This window comes from Diadema antillarum, unplaced genomic scaffold (genome assembly GCF_040938485.1).
Source record: "Diadema antillarum isolate AM-2024a unplaced genomic scaffold, OU_Dant_1.0 seq00001551_RagTag, whole genome shotgun sequence".
Taxonomy (NCBI): Eukaryota; Metazoa; Echinodermata; class Echinoidea; order Diadematoida; family Diadematidae; genus Diadema; species Diadema antillarum.
The window spans coordinates 561,344-587,730 of NW_027272280.1; the positions used below are offsets into that span (position 1 = coordinate 561,344).

Sequence of the window (26,387 nt, forward strand, 5' to 3'; positions counted from 1 at the left end):
CTTTAGGAGGGATAAATTCTGGCAGGAGGGCGACCTTCCAGCTCAGAAGATCATTTATGTTTGGGGATCAGAGGGTAAGAACACGCCATCATGTCATTCCCCGTAATTTGGTGTGGGACTTTGGGGATGAAGAGCCATTGGAACTGACCACTCAGCGGGGAAAATAGCCAATTTCTAACTTATAAATTCCTATGACCACAAACTTTTCTTGGGAGAGGGGGTTTCGACAAAAAATAGCTGGAAGGAAGATAAACGGTTTCATAAACTCCAAGAAGGAGAAAATACTGAGCATATTGACGTCACAGGGTGACTAGGAAAACGAATGCAGTGTTCTGTTTTCTTTTACTCTCTATCCTATTATATTCTATTCTATTTTGTTCTATTCTATTCTTTATTTCATATGCTAGTAGCCATCTGGGCTACGTTGTAAAACAGATGTTTGTGTTGTACATCCTCTAAAGATCACCAGAGGTCAAAGGTAGAGCCCTGTCTGTGCTCTTTGGAATATGAAGACAATTTCATTGTAAAACAGATATGCATGTTTTGCACATCTTAACAATGTTTATCATTAACTAATAACATAACAGATCAATATTATGGTATTTTGAGGTCATTGACCTCTAAAGGTCATCGGAGGTCAAAGGTAGAAACCAGTCAATGCCCTGTGGAAACGGAAGATTTGTAGTACAAATGCATTATTTAGTGCAGCGTAACCAAGATCTAGGCTTATCATTCACAAATGCCTCCAAACATTAATATTCTGATATTTAAAGTTCATTGACCTCTGGAGGTCATCAGAGGTCAAATCAGACTTACCTCCCGATCTTAAGATGAATCTTATGGTATGTACTAACACTGGAGAAAGTTTCATGCTTTAGTCAAATTTTGCACAATTGTCATGATTTTGAGGGCTTAACTGCTCTACTATATAGACAATGATTACACAAACCATGTTAAGTGTTATTAACCAATCAACTAAAATCAATTAAAACCCGATCGGTATGTCAGCGGTTGTTTGTTTTGTTTTGTTTTTGTTTTTGTTTTTCCGTTTCATTCCAATTCCTGGCTTCTGCTTCATTATTACACATAAAATCAGAGCACAAGTTTCCAAGGACAATAAATTATCGTTGTATAGGCTAAAGCAGTGTAAGAAACGAAGCAATACATGAAACATGCTCAAGGGCTGACGTGCACACAAGCAACCATGTAGACAAATATGACAATTTTTTGCCATACTAATGACTGAGGTACATGTGAATGACTTAAGAGCATTAGGAAGAGGGTAGAAGGAAGAACAATAATGCGTAAAGCCTTAATGAATTTAGCGAAAGAAGGTTATAGGAAAAAGGACAGGACTTTGTAGCACATGCCCCATCAACTGACGCCGTTTGTATGTGCTATGTATTGCTGACTTTGACGAGTTTTTGATATGACATGACGATTTAATGACTCTCTGCGATCTAAATCTTGCCGCCGCAAGTCACGCAAAATGAGCTCTATTCAGAAGTGATCGCGACTGATACCTTTGACACCCATTAAAGGGATGATACAGTTTTGATTGAAATGGAGTTTAAGGGTTTCAGCATTTTTTTTTTTTCATTATGATGATTTTTGAGATAATACGAAACCTCTTATGAAATATGAAAGAATGTGTAATTCTAAAAGGAATTCAACGTTTATTCGATGAATATTGGTTTCGAAGTGGCTGAGTTATCCAAAACAAAGTGACCCTAATAAAACATGGCACCCACCTTTTATTAGGATGGCTTGTTTTACTTTGTTTTTGGATATCTCAGCCATTTCAAAACCGATTTGCATCAAATAAACTTTGAATTCCTCTTCGAATTGTATGCTATGCTTTGTAAGATTTCTTAAAGTGGTTTCTAAGTATCTCGCAAGAAGTTAAAAGCTGAATCCTCATCTCAACCAATGCTATACTATCCCTCTAAGAAAAAAAAATCTACACAAAGCATGCCAACTATAGCGATATGGATCGAATGTGTGCCGCGTATTCATGATCCATGCATGCATGCATGCTATACGTCTGACGGTGCATAACGAATGTAAGCTTTAAACTTCTAATGAACCAAGACGGCTGCAGCTAGCTACCCCATACCAGCGACATTGACATGATTGTCTCGCTCACAACATTAACCCTGTACTTGTCGCATGGAATTCCTGTCCATAATGATATGTGTGAGAAGTTTGTGCACATTTCACTCATCGGCACTGACGAGGTTTAAGCGCTTCTCTGATGTTTTCTTGCTGCTTTTTTGGTTTAGTAATGAAAACCGACAATGTGCGTGAGACAAAGTGAGATTTCTTTTCCTTGAAGCGAAGCATATAACAATGCACATTCAAGAGAATTTGCGGGGCAGGTGTCGCATTCGTTTTATGTAGTAGTTTCAGTCTGGTTGATTGTTTAAACGAGAAAAAAAAATATTAAAAGAAGTTGGGCGCCAGGATAAAGACGCCTAAAGTGTTTGTGAAATGAAATGAGAAACCGATAATCTTTACTTGTATATAATGACAACGAATGTAAATGTTAGGCTCATATCTGCCATGGATCTTTCGCATTCTTTGGTGTCTGGAAAGAGAGAATGAGAGAGAGAGAGAGAGAGAGAGAGAGAGAGAGAGAGAGAGAGAGAGAGAGGGGAGAGAGAGAGGGGGGGGGGGGAGAGAGATGGGGGAGAGAGGGGGAGTATGTTTGTTTCAAGCTTTGCGCAGTCAGGTGCAGTGGGGAAAACGGGCCATTAGCAACTCAATGAGCGGCGAAGACTAGGCCCGTAGTTTCGTAAGTCTTCTTGCGTCGACAAACTCAACTCTCTGAATTAAGAAGTCAGTGTTACTCAATGTCAGTGGACTTGGAAGGGTTAACAATGTGGCTGTGAATAAACCAAATCCTGAAAACCCACTTAGTAATTATCGCACCAGCTTTATATGACCGTAATGAGAAACATGTGAGCTTATGGGGCAAAATAATGAAACACATTTAGAGGGAGACACTTTTTTTTCGCGAAGTGCATGGTTTTAAGAAAGAATACCTTGACATTTCAGTCATTAATCCGAACATACATCAGTCTAGACGTATTGGAAATGGTGTGTGCAATGAATATTGTAATGGAGGAAATGATGAAGAATTCACATTTTTAAAGAATTATTTCACAAGGAGAAACGCTTTGTCCATATAAAAGGACCTATGCCACGCAAATGCACGTTGACTTGTGTTCATTTGATAATACCCTGATCATCACTAATTCATTATTTGTGGGAACCTTTAAGCTGTTTTACTTGGATCTGCCCACAGAAAAAAAAAGCAACATCCAACTCAATATCTATTCTCTCCATGATCATATCTGTTACACCCCTGTTCCACAGAGATTTCTTTTTTTCACATCGGTCACTCGTCGGAAGCAAAGTTTGTTACTTCCAGCCACAAACCGAAGTGTATCGGATCGCACTCTGATGAATCCGACTTGTATTGGTCGACTTTCAGGTTTGTCTCAGACATGTCATCCGATGATGCAAGATCTTACGATGAGGATCTCGCCCAACATGTCTGATGTTGACCTGATAGTTGACCAACATAAGTGGGTCGAAAGGGGCATGGTGGGTAAAACATCTTGTCCAACGACGTAAAAAGCATTTGATGGGAATCGAACTCGGGTCCTCTGATTGGGAGTCAGGAGAGTCTTATTCACTAAGCCACAGTGATTATGATTTCTCGGCTTTGATTGGCTTTGGAATAGTGTTGCCATGGTAATTACCATTGATTGGAAAGTTACCATAATTTCATGCAATATCTATAGGGCCATGCTTTCTTTTCACTAAAACAATGTCCACAGCTAGAGACGGGGTTTGTGTGCTGTAGACATAAATGCACTGATTTAAATGTCGACTATTCACTTTATTTGTGAAATTCTTCATCTATACTTGTCGCATTATGCTCCATCACTTCTTCAATTGCAGTGGCCATTACAAGGCTAAGCTGTAACTATTCATCTCAGTGTATATTCTTCTCACAAGACCCAATGAAATTCTAATTATTGTCTAATATCAAACCAACGCCGAAGCGTGACAAACCACTTTCTCTGGAGCGTCTACCAACAGAAGACGTTTGCCTGTCAACGATAAAATGAAGTACTGCGTGCAGATGCTCAGAGATATAGCATTATGATCCTATATAGAAACCGCACTGGTGCACCACCCCCCCCCCCCCCCCCACCTCCCCCTTACTCCCTTTCCCTCTCACACTCTCTCCCCTTCTCTCTCTCTCTCTCTCTGTCTTACTCTCGATTGAAAGACTAAGCCCTGTCTCCGTGTCATTATACAGCTTGCAATAAAAGAGCTCCGCGAAATGACGCCTGTACGCTGAGTCTAATGAGCAGGCTTTGACACGTGACATTTCAATCTGACAGGTCATTAAAACGTGTGAGTTCAACAAATAAAAGATAAGTGATCTTGACTTTCTAGCCCCCTTCCCGTCTGGTTTATTCCCACTAAAATAATACGCACCGTAGGTGACAAGTGCCACTTTTTTTTTAGGTTCTAATTACAGATTTTTGCCACAACGCCCCCACAATTTAGGTTTTCAAATATACGCTTTAAGGAGGTTCCAGATGCAAACCCTCGCAACAAAGAATAACGATGATAATACAGCTTGTTACGTTAATTGCTGTGCGTCGAGTCCAAACTATTTGGGGCATGATTTTGCCTAAAAGTAGGTGTACGAACAGAACAGCCCAAGAATTTGACTTCAAAGTGAGGCTTGTAAATCCTGCCAAGTGGAAAACTAACAGCAACCCCAAATAAGATGATATCTTTAGAAATTTATGCGATATGAAATTTCACCACAACCATGAAGAATAGAGAAGGAATCTAATGGTATCATGCACCTTCCTTTTTTTTTTCTCGTTCCTAATAGAAACTCTCGCTCTTGCTGCACATAAATTAACGGTGATACCAATTTACCAAGTTTACCGTTTAGCAATCAACTCTGTTCCTAACCATTAGTATCGCAGAGATTGGACAGTTATCAATGACGTCATTTTTAATTTCGTGCGATTCATTACGATAAGAGATGAAATTATCTAATAACGGGGGCATATTGTTGCTCCGGTATATTAATACGTGTATCGTGCTTGAATCATTCTTCTTGTTCGAAATTCTGTCATGATATCAAAACATAATTTGGATATAATATAATTATGGAGAGATACAAAATTTGCGTCATTTTACGGACCTAAAACATATTATGAAAATGCACCAAAATAAAAATTGCATTCCTTATTAAATTGTGTGTTTTCATTTAACTAATATGAGAGGAGGACCTTTTTTTTCCGGTGATTCTTCAACAAATTGCCAACGGCTGGACGCACTCGGAATCTTATTTGCAATAGATTGGTATTTAAAAACGCTTGTGTGCTTTATATCCTTTTCGGACCATTCAAAATGAAAGATTTCAACACAAAGACAGAAGAAAGGAAAGTATTGACTCGGAGCCAATTAGGCGCTAAGTCGATAAATCGCTTTTCCACGTGAGTGAATATCTACGGTGCACTGTCCTGAGCCTTTCCCTGTCATTTTAGCTGCTGTCCCATTCATTCTACTGTCAAACAAAACCTTGCTTTTAGCACTTTCTAAATAATCCTACAGCAAGAAAATCCAAAGAATTGGATGGAACTCCCTGGCGCCAATTTCGATAAATCCCAAAACCTGTCAAAGGTTCAAAGGTTCAAAGGTTTTATTTTTTCACTTCTTTCAACAGAATGTACAAAAAATATAAATTCGACATACGTTTGAAGGAATGATACATAGATAGCAAAGGATAGCATTTGTCAATAATCATTACAAATTTAGGCATTTTTCATACAGACATATTTATACATTCTGCCAAAAAAAGTGGAGGTACCCACTCAAAAGACTATGCTTGTACAACGTGGGCACCTCACAGGAAGAAAAAAAAAAGGTGAAAACTTAACTACAAGTGTGCGGGATGAAAAAAGAAGTGGAAAAGGGGAAAGGGAAGAAGCATAAATACAAGTAAAGAGACGAGACAACTAAGAACAAAAAGCCTAGATCAATCGGTACATTCAAGATCAAACCAACAGAGACTATTAGCCATATTAGAAGTGTAGAGCATTAAAAGCGACGAGAAAGTGATATATACAATTGTATGGAATTGCTGATAGCAGAACACATTATCTGTTCTGTGAAGGCACGTAAGTTTGCAATAGGAAAAACAGGGGATGCGATGCGGAATTCCGCGAAAGACGCGACCTAACAAGCCTATGAAAAATCAATAGCATCCTGGTGCTTTGCACCAGGTGTCTTGGTGCATTCCTGGTGTCTTGCATTCCTGGTGTCTTGCATGAATCATGGAATGCAAAATATTTCCATTTGTGTTTGTATACGGCAACCCCGTTTCCCACTTAGCCTGTATAAGTTGATGACTCGCAATCTTTTTTCACTGACAAAAGTAATACAATATTTCGTATCAGGGCAATTGCCCTCCCCCCCCCCCCCCTTCCCCCGGCTAAATACTGGTTAGTGATAAGGTCAGAGTAAAGATTAGGGTTAGGGTTAGAGTTTGGGTTAGGGTTATGAATAGGTTCAGGATTAGGATTAGGGTTAGGGTTAGGGTCAGGGGAAGGGTCCGGGGTAATTGCCCTAGACCCCAATAATTATGCTATATCTGAAGAACTCGCCTATAGGACAATATTGTTCAAACAATGAAACTGTAAGGGAGTACCATATGTTCTTCCACAGGCAGAAGATTTTTCATTCTTGTAGCTATAGTGATTGGGTACTGCACCTTGGATCGAATGTTCAAACACGGTGTATATAGCTGCATACATTATGAAACTTTGTAGGAGTCTCATCTTTGCGTTAAGCATCATTTGCCATGCATACGTTTGGAAGCGAAAAGAACGAATGTAACACAATATAGCTAAGACATATTTATTTTGTCTGTAACAGCTGTACAACCCGCTGATATAGACACGCTGTGTACTCGGTCTTGCACGATTGTGCATACAATGAGCTTGATCTCGCCTGCGGTTATAGCATGACATTGAACTACATGTATTTGTCATCTCTCGTTCATCGGTGAAATGTGACACGGGATCAACAAATTGCGCAATTTTTCAGGGGCCTGGTATACAGGATATCATTTAGGTGCACATCTCATAATGTTCTCACTTTTTGTTACAATGCTTTGAACAAATATATCAATATATATTCAATCAGCTACACATAAAACAGACCAGTCAAGTACACGTTTAAGTGAACACTCCGGTGACACTTAAAAGCTGTATACATGGTAATCGAGGAGAGCTTGATTTTGTCTAATCTATTAAAATTTTCCTCAGTAGCGCTAGAACTGTGTGTTCGCATAAACTGCTGATAATGGTGATGATGGTGACGGTGAAGACGAGGAAGAAGATAGGAAAAAGAAGAAAAAGAAGAAGACGACGAAGAGGAAGGAGGAGGAGGAGGAGGAGGAGGAGTGGGAGAAGGAGAAGAAGAAAAAGAACTACATGTGTAGAAATGTTGTCATGGCGACGGAGATGCCTCCGCCATATCGCATTATTCTCCCAGTAGGTCAATAGTAGACCTACATAGAGAATTGTCAATGTGAGACAATTTCACATGATTGGCAAATAATCATTATCGGGTAATTATACACCAATTTTCATGACAATACTTTGAGCACTTTTAAACCAAGGAAAAGGAGAAATCTTAGTATTTCACATGACCTTTCACCATAATGGCTCAAAACTTAATTTCCCAATAGAGAATCACTGTGCCGGTGTGCACGTTTTGTATGTATACTAAACCTTAATTACTCTGTATGTGTATATATTGAGTCCTTCAGAGTATGAAAAAAGAGAGTGTAATTTCATCACGAAATAGTGTATAATTTCGGCATTTTAACCTGGCCTTTGACCCCTGAACTTTACCCACATGACAAAAAACTTCCGAAGAGAATCAATGTGAGGCAAATCAAGTATAATGTATATAGCCTACAGGTATGGTATTACCGGACACCATGGTTTTACCGGGCACGCACATTTTTGCGTACTAATGACATTCTATAAGACTTCGTAGGTTAGCCTCACAGAACTTTGTGTAGACCGAAATCGCAAAAAAAAAACGCGACATAAAAATGTATAAAAAAAAACCCCGAAGAAATTCACATTTTACCTCAAATTCATAGTTGAGTGACCCGCACCTCGTCATAGTTAATATTTATGCATGTTTGAATCACATTTCGTGACTGAAATTCTATGAAATCCCACTCACATACAGGAAAAACGCTGAAGATTCCAACAGAACCAAAAGTTCATTGATCGATATCGGAAATTTGTAGCTATCCTCCTCAAACGCGAACGATGCGGAATAGTTGTGCGCTAAGGAAGGGGCCCGCAACTCGTCACCCGCGAATGCAGCTCCCATAGACAAAGCACGTAAAATAGAAGTTGTCGATTTCTCACAAGGATTTATTGCGTGAACTGTTCGAAATGTTCAAGACAGACATTTTACCGTAAAATACGAAATTTGAGCCTTATTTGCCGATTTTTTTCTTGTCATCCGCTCGGTGAGAATGTGTACGGTGATTTGTGGGATGAATTGTGATTCTGGTGCAAGGACTAGGTGAAAGACGTCGATTATTTCATTGCGAAAATCATGTCCGGTAATACAATGCAATTTTGCACCGCGCAAAAAGACAACTTTCCATAGATGGGTATGTTTGAAGCATATTTTCTAAAAACTGGAGCGAACAATTGACATAAGTTGGCTGAATTCGTAATTTCCAGGAGTCTGTGAATAAGTGGTGTTATTTTTAGCCGAAATTTCATCCTCTGAGTACGGAATTCAAAGCCACGAAAAAAAAAGCGTCCGATGATAAGATCTACTCTCCTACTAAGTTTAATGAAAATACCTTGAGCCATTTCCGAGATATGGAGGAAAAAGTAAACTTTTAGCATTTTTAATATGACCTCTGACCTCATGACCCTAAACTTTTGCAAGAGAATGTCAATCTGATGATACATGTGTACACTAAGTTTCGTAAACACACACACACACACACACACACACAATAGTCAGGTATTGCAGGGATGTAGGGGGAAATCTTACAATTTTAGCATTTGACCTTAACCTATGACCTTGAACGTTGATAGGCACAGTTTCGCCCACTCATGTTTACATACGCCCGGTTTTTTTTTTATTTGGCTACCTTAAACGGTTCTTAAGGTAAGTCGGTCACAAATTGATTACTGACGGACGGACAGACAAAGGGATGGACGGACTGACGGACAACCCGAAAACGTAATGCCTCTGACGACTCTTTGTGGCATATGCATAAAAAGAACGAACAGGAGGAGAAGAAGAAACGGCATCAACCAACAACACTTCGCCTATACTCACCCGAGACACCGACGAAGTATAACGCCTTGTAGTCCGAGCTAATGGATGTGACCGGCACGAAGTCGCCGAGCCCCACGGTGGTGAGCGAGATGAAGATGAAGTAGAAGCTCTCGAAGAAGGACCAGCCCAGCTCGACGGTGCTGAAGATGGTGGCTGGGACGAGGAAGAAGAGTCCCAGGACGCAGACGAAGAGGACGCCGAGATGGACACCGCGGATGAAGAGGTCCGGCATTCTTTGGTCTATAGCGACACATTACAATAAGAAACTTAGAAACAATAAGAATATCATTGTCAAAATTCTCTCTTATAAGAGTAAATGCATTTTTTAATGATTTTTTTCTAATACTCCTATATACGTGCCAGAGGAAGAATGAGCTTCCTTTCGAAGTAAAGTAGGCCCGTATCTGCAATGAAAATAACGTCATTTTCGCCCAAATGATATTTATTCATTTCCTTTCAAGCAATACCAAAAACAGCAAGTCAATTTGTTATTTCTGTGCAACGTAACAAATTTAGTTCCTAAAGTAACATTTCCGCACTTGAAAATAGAAATTAATAACGAAGGTATATAGACACACACTTCATTTTTTAATGTTACAAATGAAATCAAAATGGTACAGCAATTAATTACCAACTTCAAAAATGGCAGTATATCATGTCTGAAACATAACCCACCCCCCCCCCCAAAAAAAAAGTCTCCCTTACTGCCCCTTCCTTACAATATACCTTTACAACAATTCAAAACGCCGAAAATCCACCATATTTACATCTCCCCTCCCCTTTAGATCTAGCCATTACCCGACATGGACACATGAAAATAAACAGCGCGTGCACACACACACACACACACACACACACACACACACACACACCACATACAGTACATATAGCACAGATAGATAGATAGATGAAGGTATAGATATGAATATAATATGGACATAATTTACCGGTGTTTAACAATAAGCTAATGAATCAATGAAAGAAAGATATTATTCAGAGGGGTGAAGGTTCAGGTGTGAGTTTCTTCAGTTTGTCTCCCTCTACAAAGGAGGGAGGGAGACAGACTGAAGAAACTCACGCCTGAGCTATTAAATCCTCACTGCAATGTCACAGCACATTGACTCGTTAAACTTTTCAAAGTGTATAACATAAATAAAGAAAAAGACTATCACGTTTTCCATTTTCAAAGCCAGTAACTCATCAACTTGAACTTTTGAACAAATATATTTTTGATACCGAAATGCAACCCAATCATTGCTCGCAAACAGATTGGCCTCGTGATGCCATTAGCGTGTTTGTTTGTCAATAATGTTATCAACAACAAATTGTTATACTCCCAGAGCTTTTGTGTGTGTGGGGGGGGGGGGAGTAAAGCATGCAAATAACAAAAAGTGCTCTTTTAAAATCCACGTCCCCTAACAGATAACCCATACATTCACTGAACTTGCCTTTATATCTACTTGACATCTGTCCAAGCGCTTTTAAGAGCACATGACCACGCATTTTTTTTTTTACCCGTACTTGTTCTACTAAATTTTAATACAGTTATTACGGAAGGGAGGGACATGTGAAAGCACAACAACATGTTACACATTTCTGACAGCTTAACAAATCACCACCACCACCACGGTATCAGACTTAAAGTAACAAGAAAATTATCTATCATTTATTTAAGGCCACACCCTTTTTGTACAAAATAATGCATATTTCATGACACAGTGAGACAAAATCCCAAATTACATCGAGATATGAAATGATCTGTACAAAAATGATCTCTCAGAGCACCATCATAAATTAAGATATCACTTTTAACGACTTTATATCTACATTCAAATCTTTATCCCATTCATAATTCAAAATCTCACCAAATTTAACGACGAGGTAGTCAAGGAACTTTTGTGACGGTTTGCTGACGACATAGGTGACGGAGCCGAGGAAGAAGAACGTGAGTGGTATTCCAAAGAGGGCGAAGAAAAGGCAGAATAGCTGGCCACTCCAGGTCAGTGGGGAGGTGTGTCCGTAACCTGAGGAAAAACATGGGATGAATTCATTAGACCTTTAATAATCACATCTTTAGTCATCTATACAGCTGTACGTAGCTCAGATAAAATGGCATCTTTAGCCCGGCTTTATAGACGCCGCTAGAATCAGTTATAATGTCGTACGTAGCTCAGTCAAAGCCATTCAGTAGGGAGGTGTGTCCAGAACCTGAAGAACAGCATGGGGCAGAATCGTTTAAACCTCCGTTATAATGAAATTATAATGGCATCTTTAGCTCATCCACAATGATGTGCCATCTTATATTTCACGACATGCATGAATTGTTTGTTGCTAATTTCTTGTTCAGTAGTAAAAACATTACTAGCTCCGTGATAAAGAAACCCTTAGCTCTTTTTATAGCATGATTATCCAGTTTATTCATTATGACTTAATCACCGTTCCAAATGTTTCAAATGTTTTGCTCCGTTGTAAAAACATCTCTATGTCCGTGATAATCTCATACTTAAAAATGTTTGTGTTGTCGTTACAGCGGAACAACTAAAAGCAACTGACTGTGGTCATTCCAGATTTTGTGTCATATCAAAAAAGGGAGGATTATTCCATACATTAAAGGATGGCGGATAAGTGGATGCATGAGAAATTTAATAGACAAAATGACCAAATGAATAGGTACCGGTATAATTACACTATATCAAGTGAATGTATATTACATACGTATAATGCTTTTATACAAATATAAATGTTTACTCGTGCATTCTTGTTGCTTAGAATAAACAAAAAAGAGGGCTGGATGACGTAAAAATGCTTCTTTATACTGTATAGATTCAACGAATACCGATGTCCTAAACTCAACCACAGCGTTACTGTCTGTTCCTTGGCACGTTCCTGACTGATCAAAATGATATGTAGATGTTATATACGTCATTTTGAATTGAATAATTTCTTCCTCAGTGCATCTCAGATGCATTTAATCTCAGATTTTGATGATAACATCAAGGCATATCGACCCGGAACTGCGCATATATCTATCCTGTATAAGTTTTATAGCTCTGTCTTGATCTCGCAAGGACCACAAATCACCTGTTCCTTGCTCGCTGAGTCACGCAAGCGCCTCATCATTTCATTTCTCCCAAGAGGCACGGGTACCCATGGCAATTACGTCCACTTTATCTCATCATCATTGAAGGAGAATAATGTGTGATAGAATGTGCCTCGTTTTCTTTTTCTTCTTAGTTTTCTTTTTTTTTGGGGGGGTTGTTCCTTTTTTTTGAGAGAGAGAGAGGTTATATGTTATTCATTATTTGCAATCTGCATTTTGGGGCTCATTATTAAGCACAGTCTTATTCCTCAGAATTACATGATTAATATTAAAAGGGAGGATTATCATTGAAAGAAAAGGTATACTTACAGACATACACAAACACACACGCACACAGACACGATTACAAATGCTAGTAAACAATAGTCATGTGAACTAGTATATGTACATATATTTTACACTCACATAGCCGATGTGATGTCATGGTGTGATTATTTTCTTCCTATAAACGACAGAAAAAATGCAGAATTTTCTTCTAAAGCAAATTACAGACGCGCTGCATGACAGTCATGTACAAATCTATATGTTACACTCACATAGCTGATATATCATGGTGTACAAAGCAAAGTGCAAGTGCTCTTTCTGGTTTAACTATTTCACCAGAATTCACGGTATTTTCAATCGCTCACTGGCGGAGTAAAAGCTTCTCATAAGCTAATCAAATCTAATCAAGAAATCCTGACACTGATGTCAGAATTTATCAACCATGTCAAAGGAAAGGGGACCAGCTGGAAAGAACTTGATATTGTTTTGTTCATTTTGGTATCTATTGCTGATCTATTAACACGCATCAACTTTACGTCATGACAAAGGTTATTGTTGCTCAGCGGGACCTAACTGAATTCATTAACCCACTACTGATTGAAATGGACTTTATTCTAAGTTGATTATGTTCGGTACTTAATACTTTCCAACTTGATAGGTTCTTTTTGATTGCATAAAAATATTAAAATTGAAGAGATATAAGATGAGTTTCATAGTGGTCTTGCAGGATCTATGGTAGTGTAATAAAATTTTCACTCCCTAAGTCAGTAATCTCATTTCCCATAATACAATAGGAGAAAAATCGCTCAGTTGCCAAATCGAATTAGATGATGCAGTCTTGGAGCACAATATACGAACGCGATACAAGGTGAAAAAAATAAAACAAACATCTACCAGGCCACTCATTCTTGAAGCAATTAAGTCTTCTGTAATTGGTAATGAGATAAACTGCCTCAAATGACTTCAGGTAAATTATCTAAGGAGAAAGAGGATAACTTCAACGTGATCAAAGAAAGACAGTGCCCTAAATTTTGTCTCAATTAAGACTGGGCTGCAATATGCTAGCCGGACTATAAAATCAAACAAACATAGACAACTGACACTCGTTTCTTCTCTGTCACTGTGAGATCCGGTTTATGGAGTAATGAAAGATAATTTTCTGCGTAAAAAATGGGAATGAGGGTCACTTCAAGAATAGCTTTTGGCACTGCTCCCCATCGATCATAAACTCCAATTGTCAACATCCAATTTGAACGTGGTCCTAAAGAATGGCTAAAGGTCAATGTACATCGACTGCGAGGAAGCGACTTCAATTTTGCGTAGATCGCTATTTGCTAGTTGTCACTCCAATACGAGGAAAGGTTGAAGAATATTCACACGTTTTGATGCAATACCCTAAGAACCCACTGATATTGGAAAGCGAGTAGAGTTTTTAAGTCGTAGTTGTTGTCGTTTTTATTTCATTTTCAACGGACTTATTTTCCGGCCGATGAAAGCGAACATAGTGGCATGTACATATATATATATATATATATATATATATATATATATATATATATATATATATATGTATATATATATTGGCAAAGATTTTACAATGAATAATTCCCTGTATGTTTGTTGATTTTGTTTATTTCGCCTTTGGACTATTTGTCAATGGGATTACTAAAAGAAAACATTACTTACGTCTAATAAACTAATTATAACCTAACTGGCAACCAATTTAGAGAATATATGCATCAAAACATACTGAATTTACCTTTTGTCAACCTCTTAATCAGCTATAACTGCTTGAATTCTTGAATGCTTGAATGAGTGCACGTGGATAATATATATACCTATTCTAAATAAGATTATCATTATGCATTTTATTTCTCAGTAAATTTCGCCTTATTCCATTCCTTTCGAGTCCTATAGTTAAATAGTTGACTTCATTTTGCTTCATAAAACAGTAATATGTTTAAGATGTTTGTGTGGGAGGTGGGGGGGGGGGGCTGCGTGTGGATGAATGCGGTCATGATAGTTTGGCCTTGTGAATAGCACGGTGAAGTACACGATTAATCGGAAGTTGCGTTTTGATCTGACTCTTCCAACTCTATAACAATCATATCACATCACATGATACATTATCACGATCGCGTGATAAAAATTCTCGTAAAAAGTACGTTCTCACATTTGCGTCAAAAACAAACAAACAAACAAACAATGAAATGAATTTCTATTGTATGTTGATTCCGAATATGCATATATATGTATATATATATATATATATATATATATATATATATATATTTTATCTATAGATCATATACAAAAATATACATAAATATATATATACAGTATATATCATATTTATATATAAGTTGGCACGCGATCTTCTTCAGCATTACACATACAGAAGGCGTGTTTGTCTTTACGTTATTCTATCCATCGAGGCCTTTATCACCTGGTAAAGCTAAATTTAACATCATTTTTTTATATATTATCTCTTCTTCTCTTCCACACAATCTGAATTCCAGCGGAAAAGATATAAATAGAACCATTAAAAAAAAAACAATCATTAAGGCTATATATACATATTTATAGCCCTCCTCGTTTTTCTTTGATAGCTTGTGAAGGTATCATTTCCTGAATTCTGTTTCTTTGTGTGTTTTTGTTATGTATGTACAACGTAATTTTTAGAATTACTTATTGAAAAGTTACTTAAAACGGTACTTTTAATGCTTTTAACACATACTTTTAAATGCAGTGCAACAGCAAGACATGGCCAATGGGATCTGTACAGTTTCCCGTGCATGCAATGCAATGCAATATAAAGGTCTTCAACTCTCGTAAAAAAAAAAGGAACAGGGGATAATGTTTCAGGTTTTATCAAAATAGGAAGAAAGTTAATGAATGCTAAGTCAATCACGACATTGTAATGTATGATTTAAACGTGGTTTTTGTTTTGTTTTGTTTTGTTTTGTTTTGCTTTTTGGTAGAATAAGGAAATTTCCATCCAATTATTTCCATTTTCCCAGAAGACGTTGAGATTTCATCAATGAATGCTGGTGAAACTGCAGCTAAGATTCATCTCATTATTCGTTCAGAATATAAAAACATTAACAAAATGATGAATAAAGTAGAATCGACTGCTGAGAAAAATGTCATTACATCGTCTTTTTGAGTGTCCTTGGTGAGGGAAAATGTTACCATTTATATCAAGTGGAAATGGCATTAGCATTTACTGTATCGATACTGATATTTTTGTGTATTCTAAATATGACGAATATATTGATTTTCAAAGTTATCAAACATTTCGCACGAATAACCAGCTCTTTAAGAAAGCACATAATTATAATATGCTCAACAGAGTGACGCTTTACATATAGGGCCTACACATCAAGGCATCACTGAGGGTGAAGTTTACACACTAATTTGGCGGTGACAATTTTGCGTTTTCTGTATTAGTTCATCACACTTTTTGAGAGAGAGAGAAAAAACAACAACCAGATATACCCTTAACAAATGAGTTAGCAATAGAGAATCACCCTTACCATCATCCGGTCCGCACGCCATCGGTTAATAATGAATAATGTGTACAGACATAGGACATAGGACGCATCAATATGGAGGGGGGGGGGGTGAGTGGGTGGGAGAAAAAGCAAGTTGATTGTCTGGTTATTACCCCCCCCCCCCTCCCTCCGTTTTGCCCCTTTTCTTTTGGGTATTCTGAAGTAGAAAAACCCATGATGATAAGAAATACCGTCAAATCGACATCAGGATTACTCTGAAGTCTATACGTCACTTAAACCTACACCTCGAAGTCTCACTATCAACGTTTTTTCTCTCTTTGTCTTGCCTTACCTGGGCAACATAACAGGCAATGTTTTTGTTTTTGTTTTGTTTTTGTTTTTATTCACGTAATCGTTTGTGACAAGTGTTCAGCCAGTAGTCATGGTAGTATGAAAATGTAATTCAATGAGCTCATAGTCATAAGGATATATTTCAGAAACACAAGAGAGCTTTTTAGCCAACACATTTTAAGACATTGAAGTATAGCACCTACTCTTTCTTTTTGGTGTGTGTGCGTGTTTGTGTGTGTGTTTGTTTGTTTGTATGTTTTTCCTTTTCCTTTTGGCACATGAATATTGACAAGACCGCAAAGTTCAAGTTCAAATTTACCATGATAAGTAGGTAAAACAAATCAAAATTTCATCAAAATAATGCTTTACTCATGCAGCACAGTGAGAAAATATCACTTTGAATATTCTCAATGAATACAATGTTCACGCACCCAACGCCCATTCCAATCCATACACAGAGTTAATCACTCGTATTGGTTCTCATTTCAATTAAGAAGAACCCGGTGAGACCCTTTTCTACTTAACAAAATGGTGGAAGGCAAATTGCAAAGATACAATCTGTATTCCTTGCATTCGGTCAAGGCCAATAAAGGAAAGTCTGTGTGAATAAAGCTAAAAGGTTCGAGACAAACACGGACACACACAGTTCGTTACCACACAAACACATGCACACACACTTACATTATGCGTAGTTATTAAGCTGTACTAATGAAACACCACTTCTGCAAATGGTAGATCAGAGAGGGCATGCCCGAGACAATATCATGGGTGCCCCGACATAACAGAGAAATGAAACCGTCTGCGCGGGTCTCTCTGAAACCGGGTCAGTTTCTATCATTCATTAATCATAAAAATCGCCCATTGCTGTTTATTATGAAAATAATTGTAACAGTCCTTAATCAGTGCGGTGATTAAACACATCTAATACCTCTTCAAAAGAAAAGATCTTGGCCCTTTTTATGAGCTATTCAATTTAATGTTTGAACAGCTTGCAAATGGGTGGTTCAGGTCCAAAACAGATATAAGAATGCGTCTGCCGAAAAAAAACACCGCGTTGGTTAATCATTATTTGAACATTGTTCGTTATTGTTTAAGTCTGATGAACTGGTTGAGAACTATTACGTGGTCATCAAGGATTTCACGAAGGCGAATTGGTGGAGTTATCAACATCATGATGAAATCCGAATGAGGACGACGATGATCTAAATTCTATCAACGCTGATATTCATTAACTTTTCATTTCGACTGTAATGTTGTCATTAATCAGTATTATAGAATTATATTAGAATTTGTCAGCATTATAGAACTAATCAGACCCGCTTACTATAAACACTTATAACTATCTCCCGAGATCATACGCGAAAATGACAATAAAAAACAAGAACAACAATAACAATATGCGGCCGTTTTCGTTCACCAAACAGATGTTTCAGGATATCATTCTTGGGATTCTGGTCAGCGCAGTTTGCAATTATAGTGTACATCGAGCAGTCCTTTTGGCTCGAGTGCGTTCAGTGCACTGACAATAGCGATAATCAAAACACTCGCAGAACCCAACCCCCCCCCCCCCCAAAAAAAAAGAGATTAGAATAATGATAGCGTGACAATAGTGACAGCAGAGGTTTGGACGCAAGTACAAATGTATAAGTATTTTTAGTTTATACGCATGAAAACAGCATATTAATCAGACGGCATATACATATATTACGTATGTATGTTATTCAATATGTTGCCGTGATATACGCCGTCATTTTACGCTGTTGATTCACGATAATGTCAATAATTTGGACAAACTTTCTTCTAAATGTCAAGCTTTCATTAAGATGCGTTGTTTGAGGCATCAAACTGCGCACAGATGGCATGGAACCATGCTCTGGATTTTATACCATAACTGATGAAAACTGTGGCGTGCTCGAAAGTGCAAACATGGTGACATCGCTGCAATACTGGTCTTGATCGGCTGGAGAAACCATCGATCCCAAATGAGTTTGTAACTTAACTCGCATGCATACATGTATGTTTTATCTTCTATTTAGACAGCAAATAATGCGAAGTTAATCACTCTCCATCTCTCTCTCTCTCTCTTTCTGCTCTCTCTCTCTCATCAGCTCAAAAGCTACTTGTTTACGCTGCATTATAAAGACTTCATAAGATTACGTAATACACGCCTTCAGAATTCTATCTACTTGCATGGACCATTATTTCGTTACCATGGAAACATATTACGTCACTAAGAGATTAACGGGACTCGAAAGCGAGGCGAGAGGTGTCTCATTAGTGGAAGCTGACCTATTCTGAATAAACTGAGCTTTCGTAATACATTTTTCTTTTCTTTATTTTACGAGGGGGGGGGGGGGGGGGGTCTCCCGGATAACGAGTCTCCTTTGTGTGAAAGGTAAAATCTTATAAGACGTAAATAATGGTGTCTCCATTTGCCTCAAACGCAGGAGGTGTATAAGCACACAAAATAGCGGCTATCATATAATTACAACATGTTTTTCCTTCTTGGCCAGCAAATTTTTCATTCAGTGCATCCGAGTAATGCGTTGACTAAGCAATGTTACATAATCCATATCAACCTCACTCCATCCGCGCCTATCCGCTTCAGTGAAAAAAAAAAGGATAAGCAGATTTTAATAAGAAAATAATGAATGCGCTTCATACTTAAGTTTGGACAAAAAATCAAATTGGTATAAGGTTGTGAAAATAAACATCGTTATCATCACCTCAAGGAGAAAATAAGAAACATACTTAGAGAAATAAAGATAGCTATACTTATGAATATTATCATGTATATGAATATTTACGAAATATGCGCTATTCATTACGCATTGTATTCTAACTCGTCCCATGATTATTTGATTCAGTCGTCAAACATCGCTTTTGCATTGCAGCTGTATTTGGACATTTTAGTTTTAGACTAAATGTTGTTGTAAGGTATGATTTTGTCCTGCTTTATTTATGAAAACCTATACCGAAGAATTGAGTAAGAGGTCCAATTGATAAACGCGATTTTTTGTGAGGTCAAGTGCAAAAGAAGTGAGCCAATCACTATAATATTCACACTTAGAGAGAAATGTGTACAAAATATCAGTCATTTCCCCTCTCGAAAGTAGCTTACATGCTTCTCTTACTGGATGTTTACAAATTAGACTTGAATAAGAACCTTTAAATGTCTGATAACATTTTGTCAGAAGATTTCGTAATTAGTATGCGACTGCATGCTTTCAGCAAACATGCATTACAATAACCTCAATCTTAACACTTTGGTTTAAACTAATTGCGTGCTTGTCACCAACGAGTTCCACATACTCTTTGTTAATGCGTGTTTCCATTTTAACCATTCCAAGACTTTGACATATTTCGACGGGACGTAATTCGATCTCACTCCTTTTATTTTATCCATGTTTATATTCATTTCATACTCATATGAAATGAATATATTCATATTCATATATACTATATATTTTGAGAGAGAGAGAGAGAGAGAGAGAGAAGCCAAGTATAATAGAGCAGCGAGCGTTTTCTTGTTTTGTTTTGTTTTTTATACAAATGACATCCCCTAAAATAAGATATCCCTCTGTTAAAGAGTTAGAGTTAACATTCTAACAATATAGATGACAATTGGTATATGGTTTGTGGAGTCAGTATTTTCTTCTGCGCGGTAAAGGAAACTAACACAAATCTTTAAAAATGTCACTTAATTAATAATTCAATTCATTTCTTTTATTTTTCACCGTCGTGGTCCAGTCTTGTGGACATCAAGAACACGACTGTGACGGTGACGTGACTAGGATCGCCCTTTTGCCAGATTAGTCATAATGATTAGCTACGATGTGCTTACTTTCGTCTGATGCCCACAAGCGGTTGTGAGAACTTAAACGTTGATGCCTCAGATATCTCTTCAAGGGACTGTATAGTTTTGGTTGAGACCTAACTTCAGGTTTCTATATCATTGTGTGTGTGTGTGTGTGTGTGTGTGTGTGTGTGTGTGTGTGTGTGTGAGAGAGAGAGATCGTGAGAAACCTCTTATGAAAAAGCAAGTAATTCCAAGAGGGACTCGGCGTTTATTTGATGAAAATTGGTTTTAAAATGGCTGAGATATCCAAAGCAACTAAGCGCTCCTTTATAATAAAAGGTGGGGCCGAATTCTCAATAGGATCTCTTTGTTTTACTTTGTTTGGGGATACCTCAGCCATTTCAAAACGACTTTTCATCAAATAAACTTTGAATTCCTCTTAGAATTATTTGCTCTATCATTTCAGAAGAGGGTTCTTGGTATCTTGCAAAATGTTAAAAGCCCCCTATTCTCATTTCCACCAATACTATACCATCCTTTTAATGATGCATCGTGTGCAACTTAAGGAAGTTTTCTCCGCTGGTGTCTATGCCGGGCACCGTAGGAGGAGTGCCATCACAAATCGAGGTATTGTACGTTCTTCAGTACGTGGCATTGCATTTCACTGTATACTCACTGTACTGACATTTTGTACCCTGAGCTCTCCTATCCCAGATTACTGTTAGCAGCATTGTCGAGGGCTGCCATGGAATTTCCCTGAATAGACAGTCCCATCTCAGTACCAACCAACAGAGCGTGAAAACAAACGTGACGATACACAGAAACCTGAAAAGGTACATTATTTGAACTGTCTCTCCTCAGAACAAAGATTTTCGTGTACATGGGAGTGCGGACTCAGAGAAATTAAGCGAGAAAGAGACAAGGAAACATGGCGGAAAGGGGGAAATGGGTAGATATACCAAAGAGTATGGCTGTCTTTTAGACGAGAGTTGAGAAGAACTGCTGTACTAGTATAGAAAACAACGTGGAGAGAGAATGCAAACGGGGAGAACCTTTTTGAAATCAGACCCAGTTTCGGATGAAAGGGCAATCCTAACCATAAATGAAGGATTTATAATGTGAATGGGGAATAAACACATACTGGTTGCGCCATATAAGAGCTTACGAGCAGGTGTGTAAAAAATATGTTACACACAACGGAACAGTTTGCCAAGTTGCCCTTGCATACAATCATTTTGGTTATAACACAATTCAATGTTGTCACTGTTATAAGCATTGCAATATTTATCTTTGCGCTGGATTTCGCCTGATGGTTAAGTAGGCCTGCTATTGATGATGATATTATAGAAGTGTCGATATATTAGAACTGTCATCACTACTTATTTCAATCATCATGAACTGTTGAATTCGATGTGATGTATCGGATTATTCATGTCTTCCAAACTCGCCCGCAAATTGCCGGGAAGGATTGTGCGGTACGGTAATCCACTAAATGGATGGGTTCATCCAAGACTTGTAGCACGCAAGTAGTATTTCATAATCAATTCTCCATGCAGTTATTGCTGCGAACGCGGAATATATGAAACTGAATTTCAATCTAACTCTAAGGAAGAATGAAGAAAACAAATTGTTAATAAAGCGAAAAAGAAAGAAAACACCGAATTCTGAAATCACGTGCAGACAGTATACTTTCCTACCAGCACAATTTTTAAGCAGGAAGTTTGCTATTTACTCGTATTAAAGTATTCAAACAAAATATCAAGTTCACCCATATCATATTTACCCGCTATTGATAGTATGAAATCTCTTTTTATCTATAGCTCGCAGATAAATAACAAGAAAGACAGTGTGCATAGTCTCACTTCACTAAATCTAGAAATCCAACTTCAGTCATGAAACGTGATTGGATGTTTTAGATGCCTTTGAACTGCTACAATTGAGTATATCTTTGAGTTAAAACTTATGTGATATGAACTGAAAGTTAATGGTCATGTTGAATATAGAGCTCATTATAGTTTTGGTGGAGAAATTGAAAGGTATTTGCCTTCAGGTGACCTAAAAGTTACCTGGATCAGCAGGTGCTGTTGTTAGTTTGGAACCATATACGTCCGAGAGTTCCAGGCGTGAAACAACAAACTTATTCACTGTCACAATCCATAGCGAAAAGATGTGATTTCACAGTGAGTTCAAAATGTACGTTCTTGGCTTTGTTTGTGTGTGTGTATTTTATTTTGCTATGAGAGTGTAAAGCTGAAACGCCATTTTCTTTTTTAATCTGATATTAAAGGGATGGTACAGTATTGGTGGAGATGAGAATTGGGCTTTTAACTTTTTGCGAGATACCAAGAAAACACTTATGATATGGTACAGAGTTAAGAGGAATCAAAGTTTGTTTGATGAAAATCGGGTTTGGAATGACTGAAACATCCAAAAACAAAGTAAAACAAAACGATCCTAATAAAGCGTGGGTCCCACACTTTATTAGAATTGCTCTTTTTTTTTGTGGATATCTCAGCCATTTCAAAACCAATTTTCATCAAATAAACGTTGAATTCCTCATAGAATTACATGCTCTTTCTTATTTCATAAGAGGTTTCTCATTATCTCACCGAAAGTGTTTGAAACCTGAAATTAGGTCTCAACCAAAACTATATGACCCCTTTAACACTTCACACCGAAGTAAGTAGAGAAGAAAAAGAGGAGGAAAAAAAAAAACAATCGGGAACGAAACCACATACCAACTGGGAAGATGTCATCAATGTGTTCATCTTACCTATAGTTGTCACCAAGGTAGTGGTGAAGAAAAAAGAACCGCCGAAGTCCCAAAGCGAGTCCGACGAGGACGTCGCGTTTCGGACGGTGCTGTACATGACGCCGAAACGGATGGCCCGTTCGAGCTCCAGCGCGAACCCGTCAAGATCTTCTGGACTCATGCACTGGGAGTGGCTGTCGATGAACCGCTCCCTGCTCAGTCGAATTTCCCTCATGAGGTCCCGCTCGTAGGGCTGTTCAAGGGCCATGAAGACGCTGGCCCCGATACAGATATAGAGGATGTAGACCAGGGTCAGGAGGAGCAGTCGCGCGGCGTTATGCATTGTGGAGGAGGCTGATTGTAAGTTAGATAGATAGACCTGGATCCACGAGAGCACAAAGTTACGAGGAAGAACCGTCGCAATGCGTAGTGCAAAGTTTCGTCGATGAGACACCAAACGCTTAAATAGTTTGTCACAAAGGCACTGATAAAAACGCTGCTATCTCACGTTGGTTCCAGCAGCAATAAAGCGTGTACGAATTATAAGCACGACATCATATTGTGTTCCGGGAGCTTGTTAAGATGGTGACATCCGAGATATATGTAGGACTTTTAAAGAGTCGGCAAATATGCGCGTATTGAAGCTAATTAGAGCATTAACCTCCCAAGGCTCAACTATAGAGCTCCGCTAGAATGCAATCGACGTACATTCGCCAAATGATAGTGTCTGGAATAACCGTTGGAAGTCCAGATGAATGGCAACATGCGAAAAGTGAAACTTCTTCATTCAACAAGTGCCATATAGCCAGATCTGACGAATGCAAACAACACAACGCGGTCATGAAGATCACGAAACATTTCGGCTGACCCAGAGATGAACTTGCTTGCAAGGTTCTCCAAAACTATCAGTCCATGATCTCGAACTTGTAGACGTGTCCCGCCACAAATACTACCCCCGATTTTGCTCCGTCCATAACGAAAATTAACACTGGCGTCGTATATAATCGCCAGTCAAGCGTACCTCTCCCGGTGCTTTCCGCTCGGGACGGCGACCGCGTACGTTCTGGTGTCTCTCAACGTATCTCGCTCTACTTTCCTCTATTCGAGAGAACGAATCTCTCTCTCTCTCTCTGCTTTCCGAATGCAACGTCATTCGCATCGGTTTCACGTTGTGACAATATCCTCGATCCCAATGTGCCGGGCGAATGCTTGAACGCACTGCTACCGGCACCGCGCAAGGTGAAGGTGATGGGGTCAGGGTCAAAATCTCTCGAGTAAGTCCATTAAACCACATTTACATGAGACGTATATAGATATTCTAATTCTCCTTTATGTTCCAAAATATACAAGCACATCAATCCCCTTCAATCTATCGATTTATTGTATCGCTTTTGATTGATCTTTTTCGCAAGGTTTTCTTCTTTTTTTATGATTATGATCGGATCGTGTATGTAGGTTTTGCCCATAATTCTTCCCCCCCCCCCCTCTGTTTTAAGGCTGGCGTATCTTCAAGCTATATGCTTACATGACGACAGTCTTCTGCATTCACACTCCCAATACATGCGCCATAATTCAGTCAGATGATTTGATTCACCATATCCCGAGTGGTGCTGAATTGACGTGTTTTCTTATTCTTTTCTTCAATCTGTAAACGTATATTTCAATTATGTTCGGATGAACATACTGTACGTTTTACTGTCTTGAAAATAAAAAGAAATGACTGTATTTCATTTGTGATACATATTCAATGCAGAAAATTCCAAATAAATTCATTTGAATTGAATTGAAAGATTAAATTATGTACCTTGAACTACGCACGACGATAATGCAGGAAGCAATAAATCACGTCCATCTGTTACCAGACACAATTCTAGAGTGTTTTATAAAAGAAATTCATACTCTCTTCTCTCCTCGTTCTCCCTCTTTCTCCCCTTCTCTCTATTCATCTATCTATCTAATCCATCTATCTATCTATCTGTCTATCCATCTATCTATCTACCTGTCTATCCATCCACCTATTTGTCCATCCACCGCTATCTATTTGTCTATCTATCTATCTATCTATCTATCTATCTATCCATCTACCTATCTATCTATCTATCTATCTACCTGTCTATCCATCCACCTATCTATCTATCCATCCATCGCTATCTATCTATCTATTTATCTATCTATCTATCTATCTCTCTCTCTCTCTCTATCTATCTACCTGTCTATCCATCCACCTATCTATCTATCCATCCATCGCTATCTACCTATCTATCTATTTATCTATCTATCTATCTACCTGTCTATCCATCCACCTATCTATCCATCCATCGCTATCTATCTATCTATCATCTATCTATCTATCTATCTATTTATCTATCTATCTACCTGTCTATCCATCCACCTATCTATCTATCCATGCATCGCTATCTATCTATCTATCTATCTATCTATCTATCTATCTATCTATCTATCTATCTATCTTTCTATATTTCTATCTGACTCTCTACTTTCTATCGCTCAGCCTTTTTCTTCCGCCCTAGTGTAACCTTTTCCTGCCGAACTGACTAAACTCGTGAATGGTGTTTACACTTAGTTTAACCTTCATGAAAGGAAGACAACTGTTTCCGACATTTACGAGTTTCTTGTGTGTGCGTGTGTGTGTATGTGTGTGTGCATGTGTCTGTCCATTAATCACAATAATACTGAAGCGTATGTTCACCAAAGTGTAATGTTTTTTACAAGAATATTTTCATCAGCACACACACATACACACACACACACACACACACACACACACACACACACACTCACACACATACAAATCACTTTTTGAGAATGCTGAACTGTTAATTCTTTGTAAGGTCATGTGACAGCTATTGGCAGATTTTTTTCGACGAGCATAAAAAAAACCAAGTAGACGAATCCAATTCAACATTTTAAAATCATCCTAGCTGACATGAAATTTGTGGCATTTTTTAAAGCCTTGTAGTGTGCAAGACCAGAGACCGTCTCTTACCGATCAATTCAATTCAATTTGATTATCATTTATTTCCATTCAACAAAAATGTGAAACAAAATACAAAGCATAAATTGCTGTCGACATTAAATTTAGTACTCTGGAAAAGATCTTTAATTCGGCCGCAACAATATCGACAGCTGATATCTACATGTATATCAGAACGTAGAATTAGACAGAATCCATAT

General features: G+C 38.1%; 1 protein-coding gene across 1 annotated transcript in view; it reads right to left on the bottom strand.

Annotated features, from left to right (window-relative positions):
• The window catches only part of LOC139710659 (potassium channel subfamily K member 6-like), a 48,033-nt gene extending 23,780 nt beyond the window's left edge, over positions 1–24,253 (bottom strand). The window contains exons 1-3 of the mRNA XM_071622582.1: positions 23,214–24,253; positions 11,298–11,456; positions 9,433–9,672 (exon numbers count right to left, since the gene is read on the bottom strand). Of these exons, the coding sequence (XP_071478683.1) occupies positions 9,433–9,672; positions 11,298–11,456; positions 23,214–23,535 (721 nt within the window). The 5' untranslated portion in view covers positions 23,536–24,253. The remainder of the gene's footprint in view (positions 1–9,432; positions 9,673–11,297; positions 11,457–23,213) is intronic.
• Between the last annotated feature and the right edge of the window lie 2,134 nt (positions 24,254–26,387).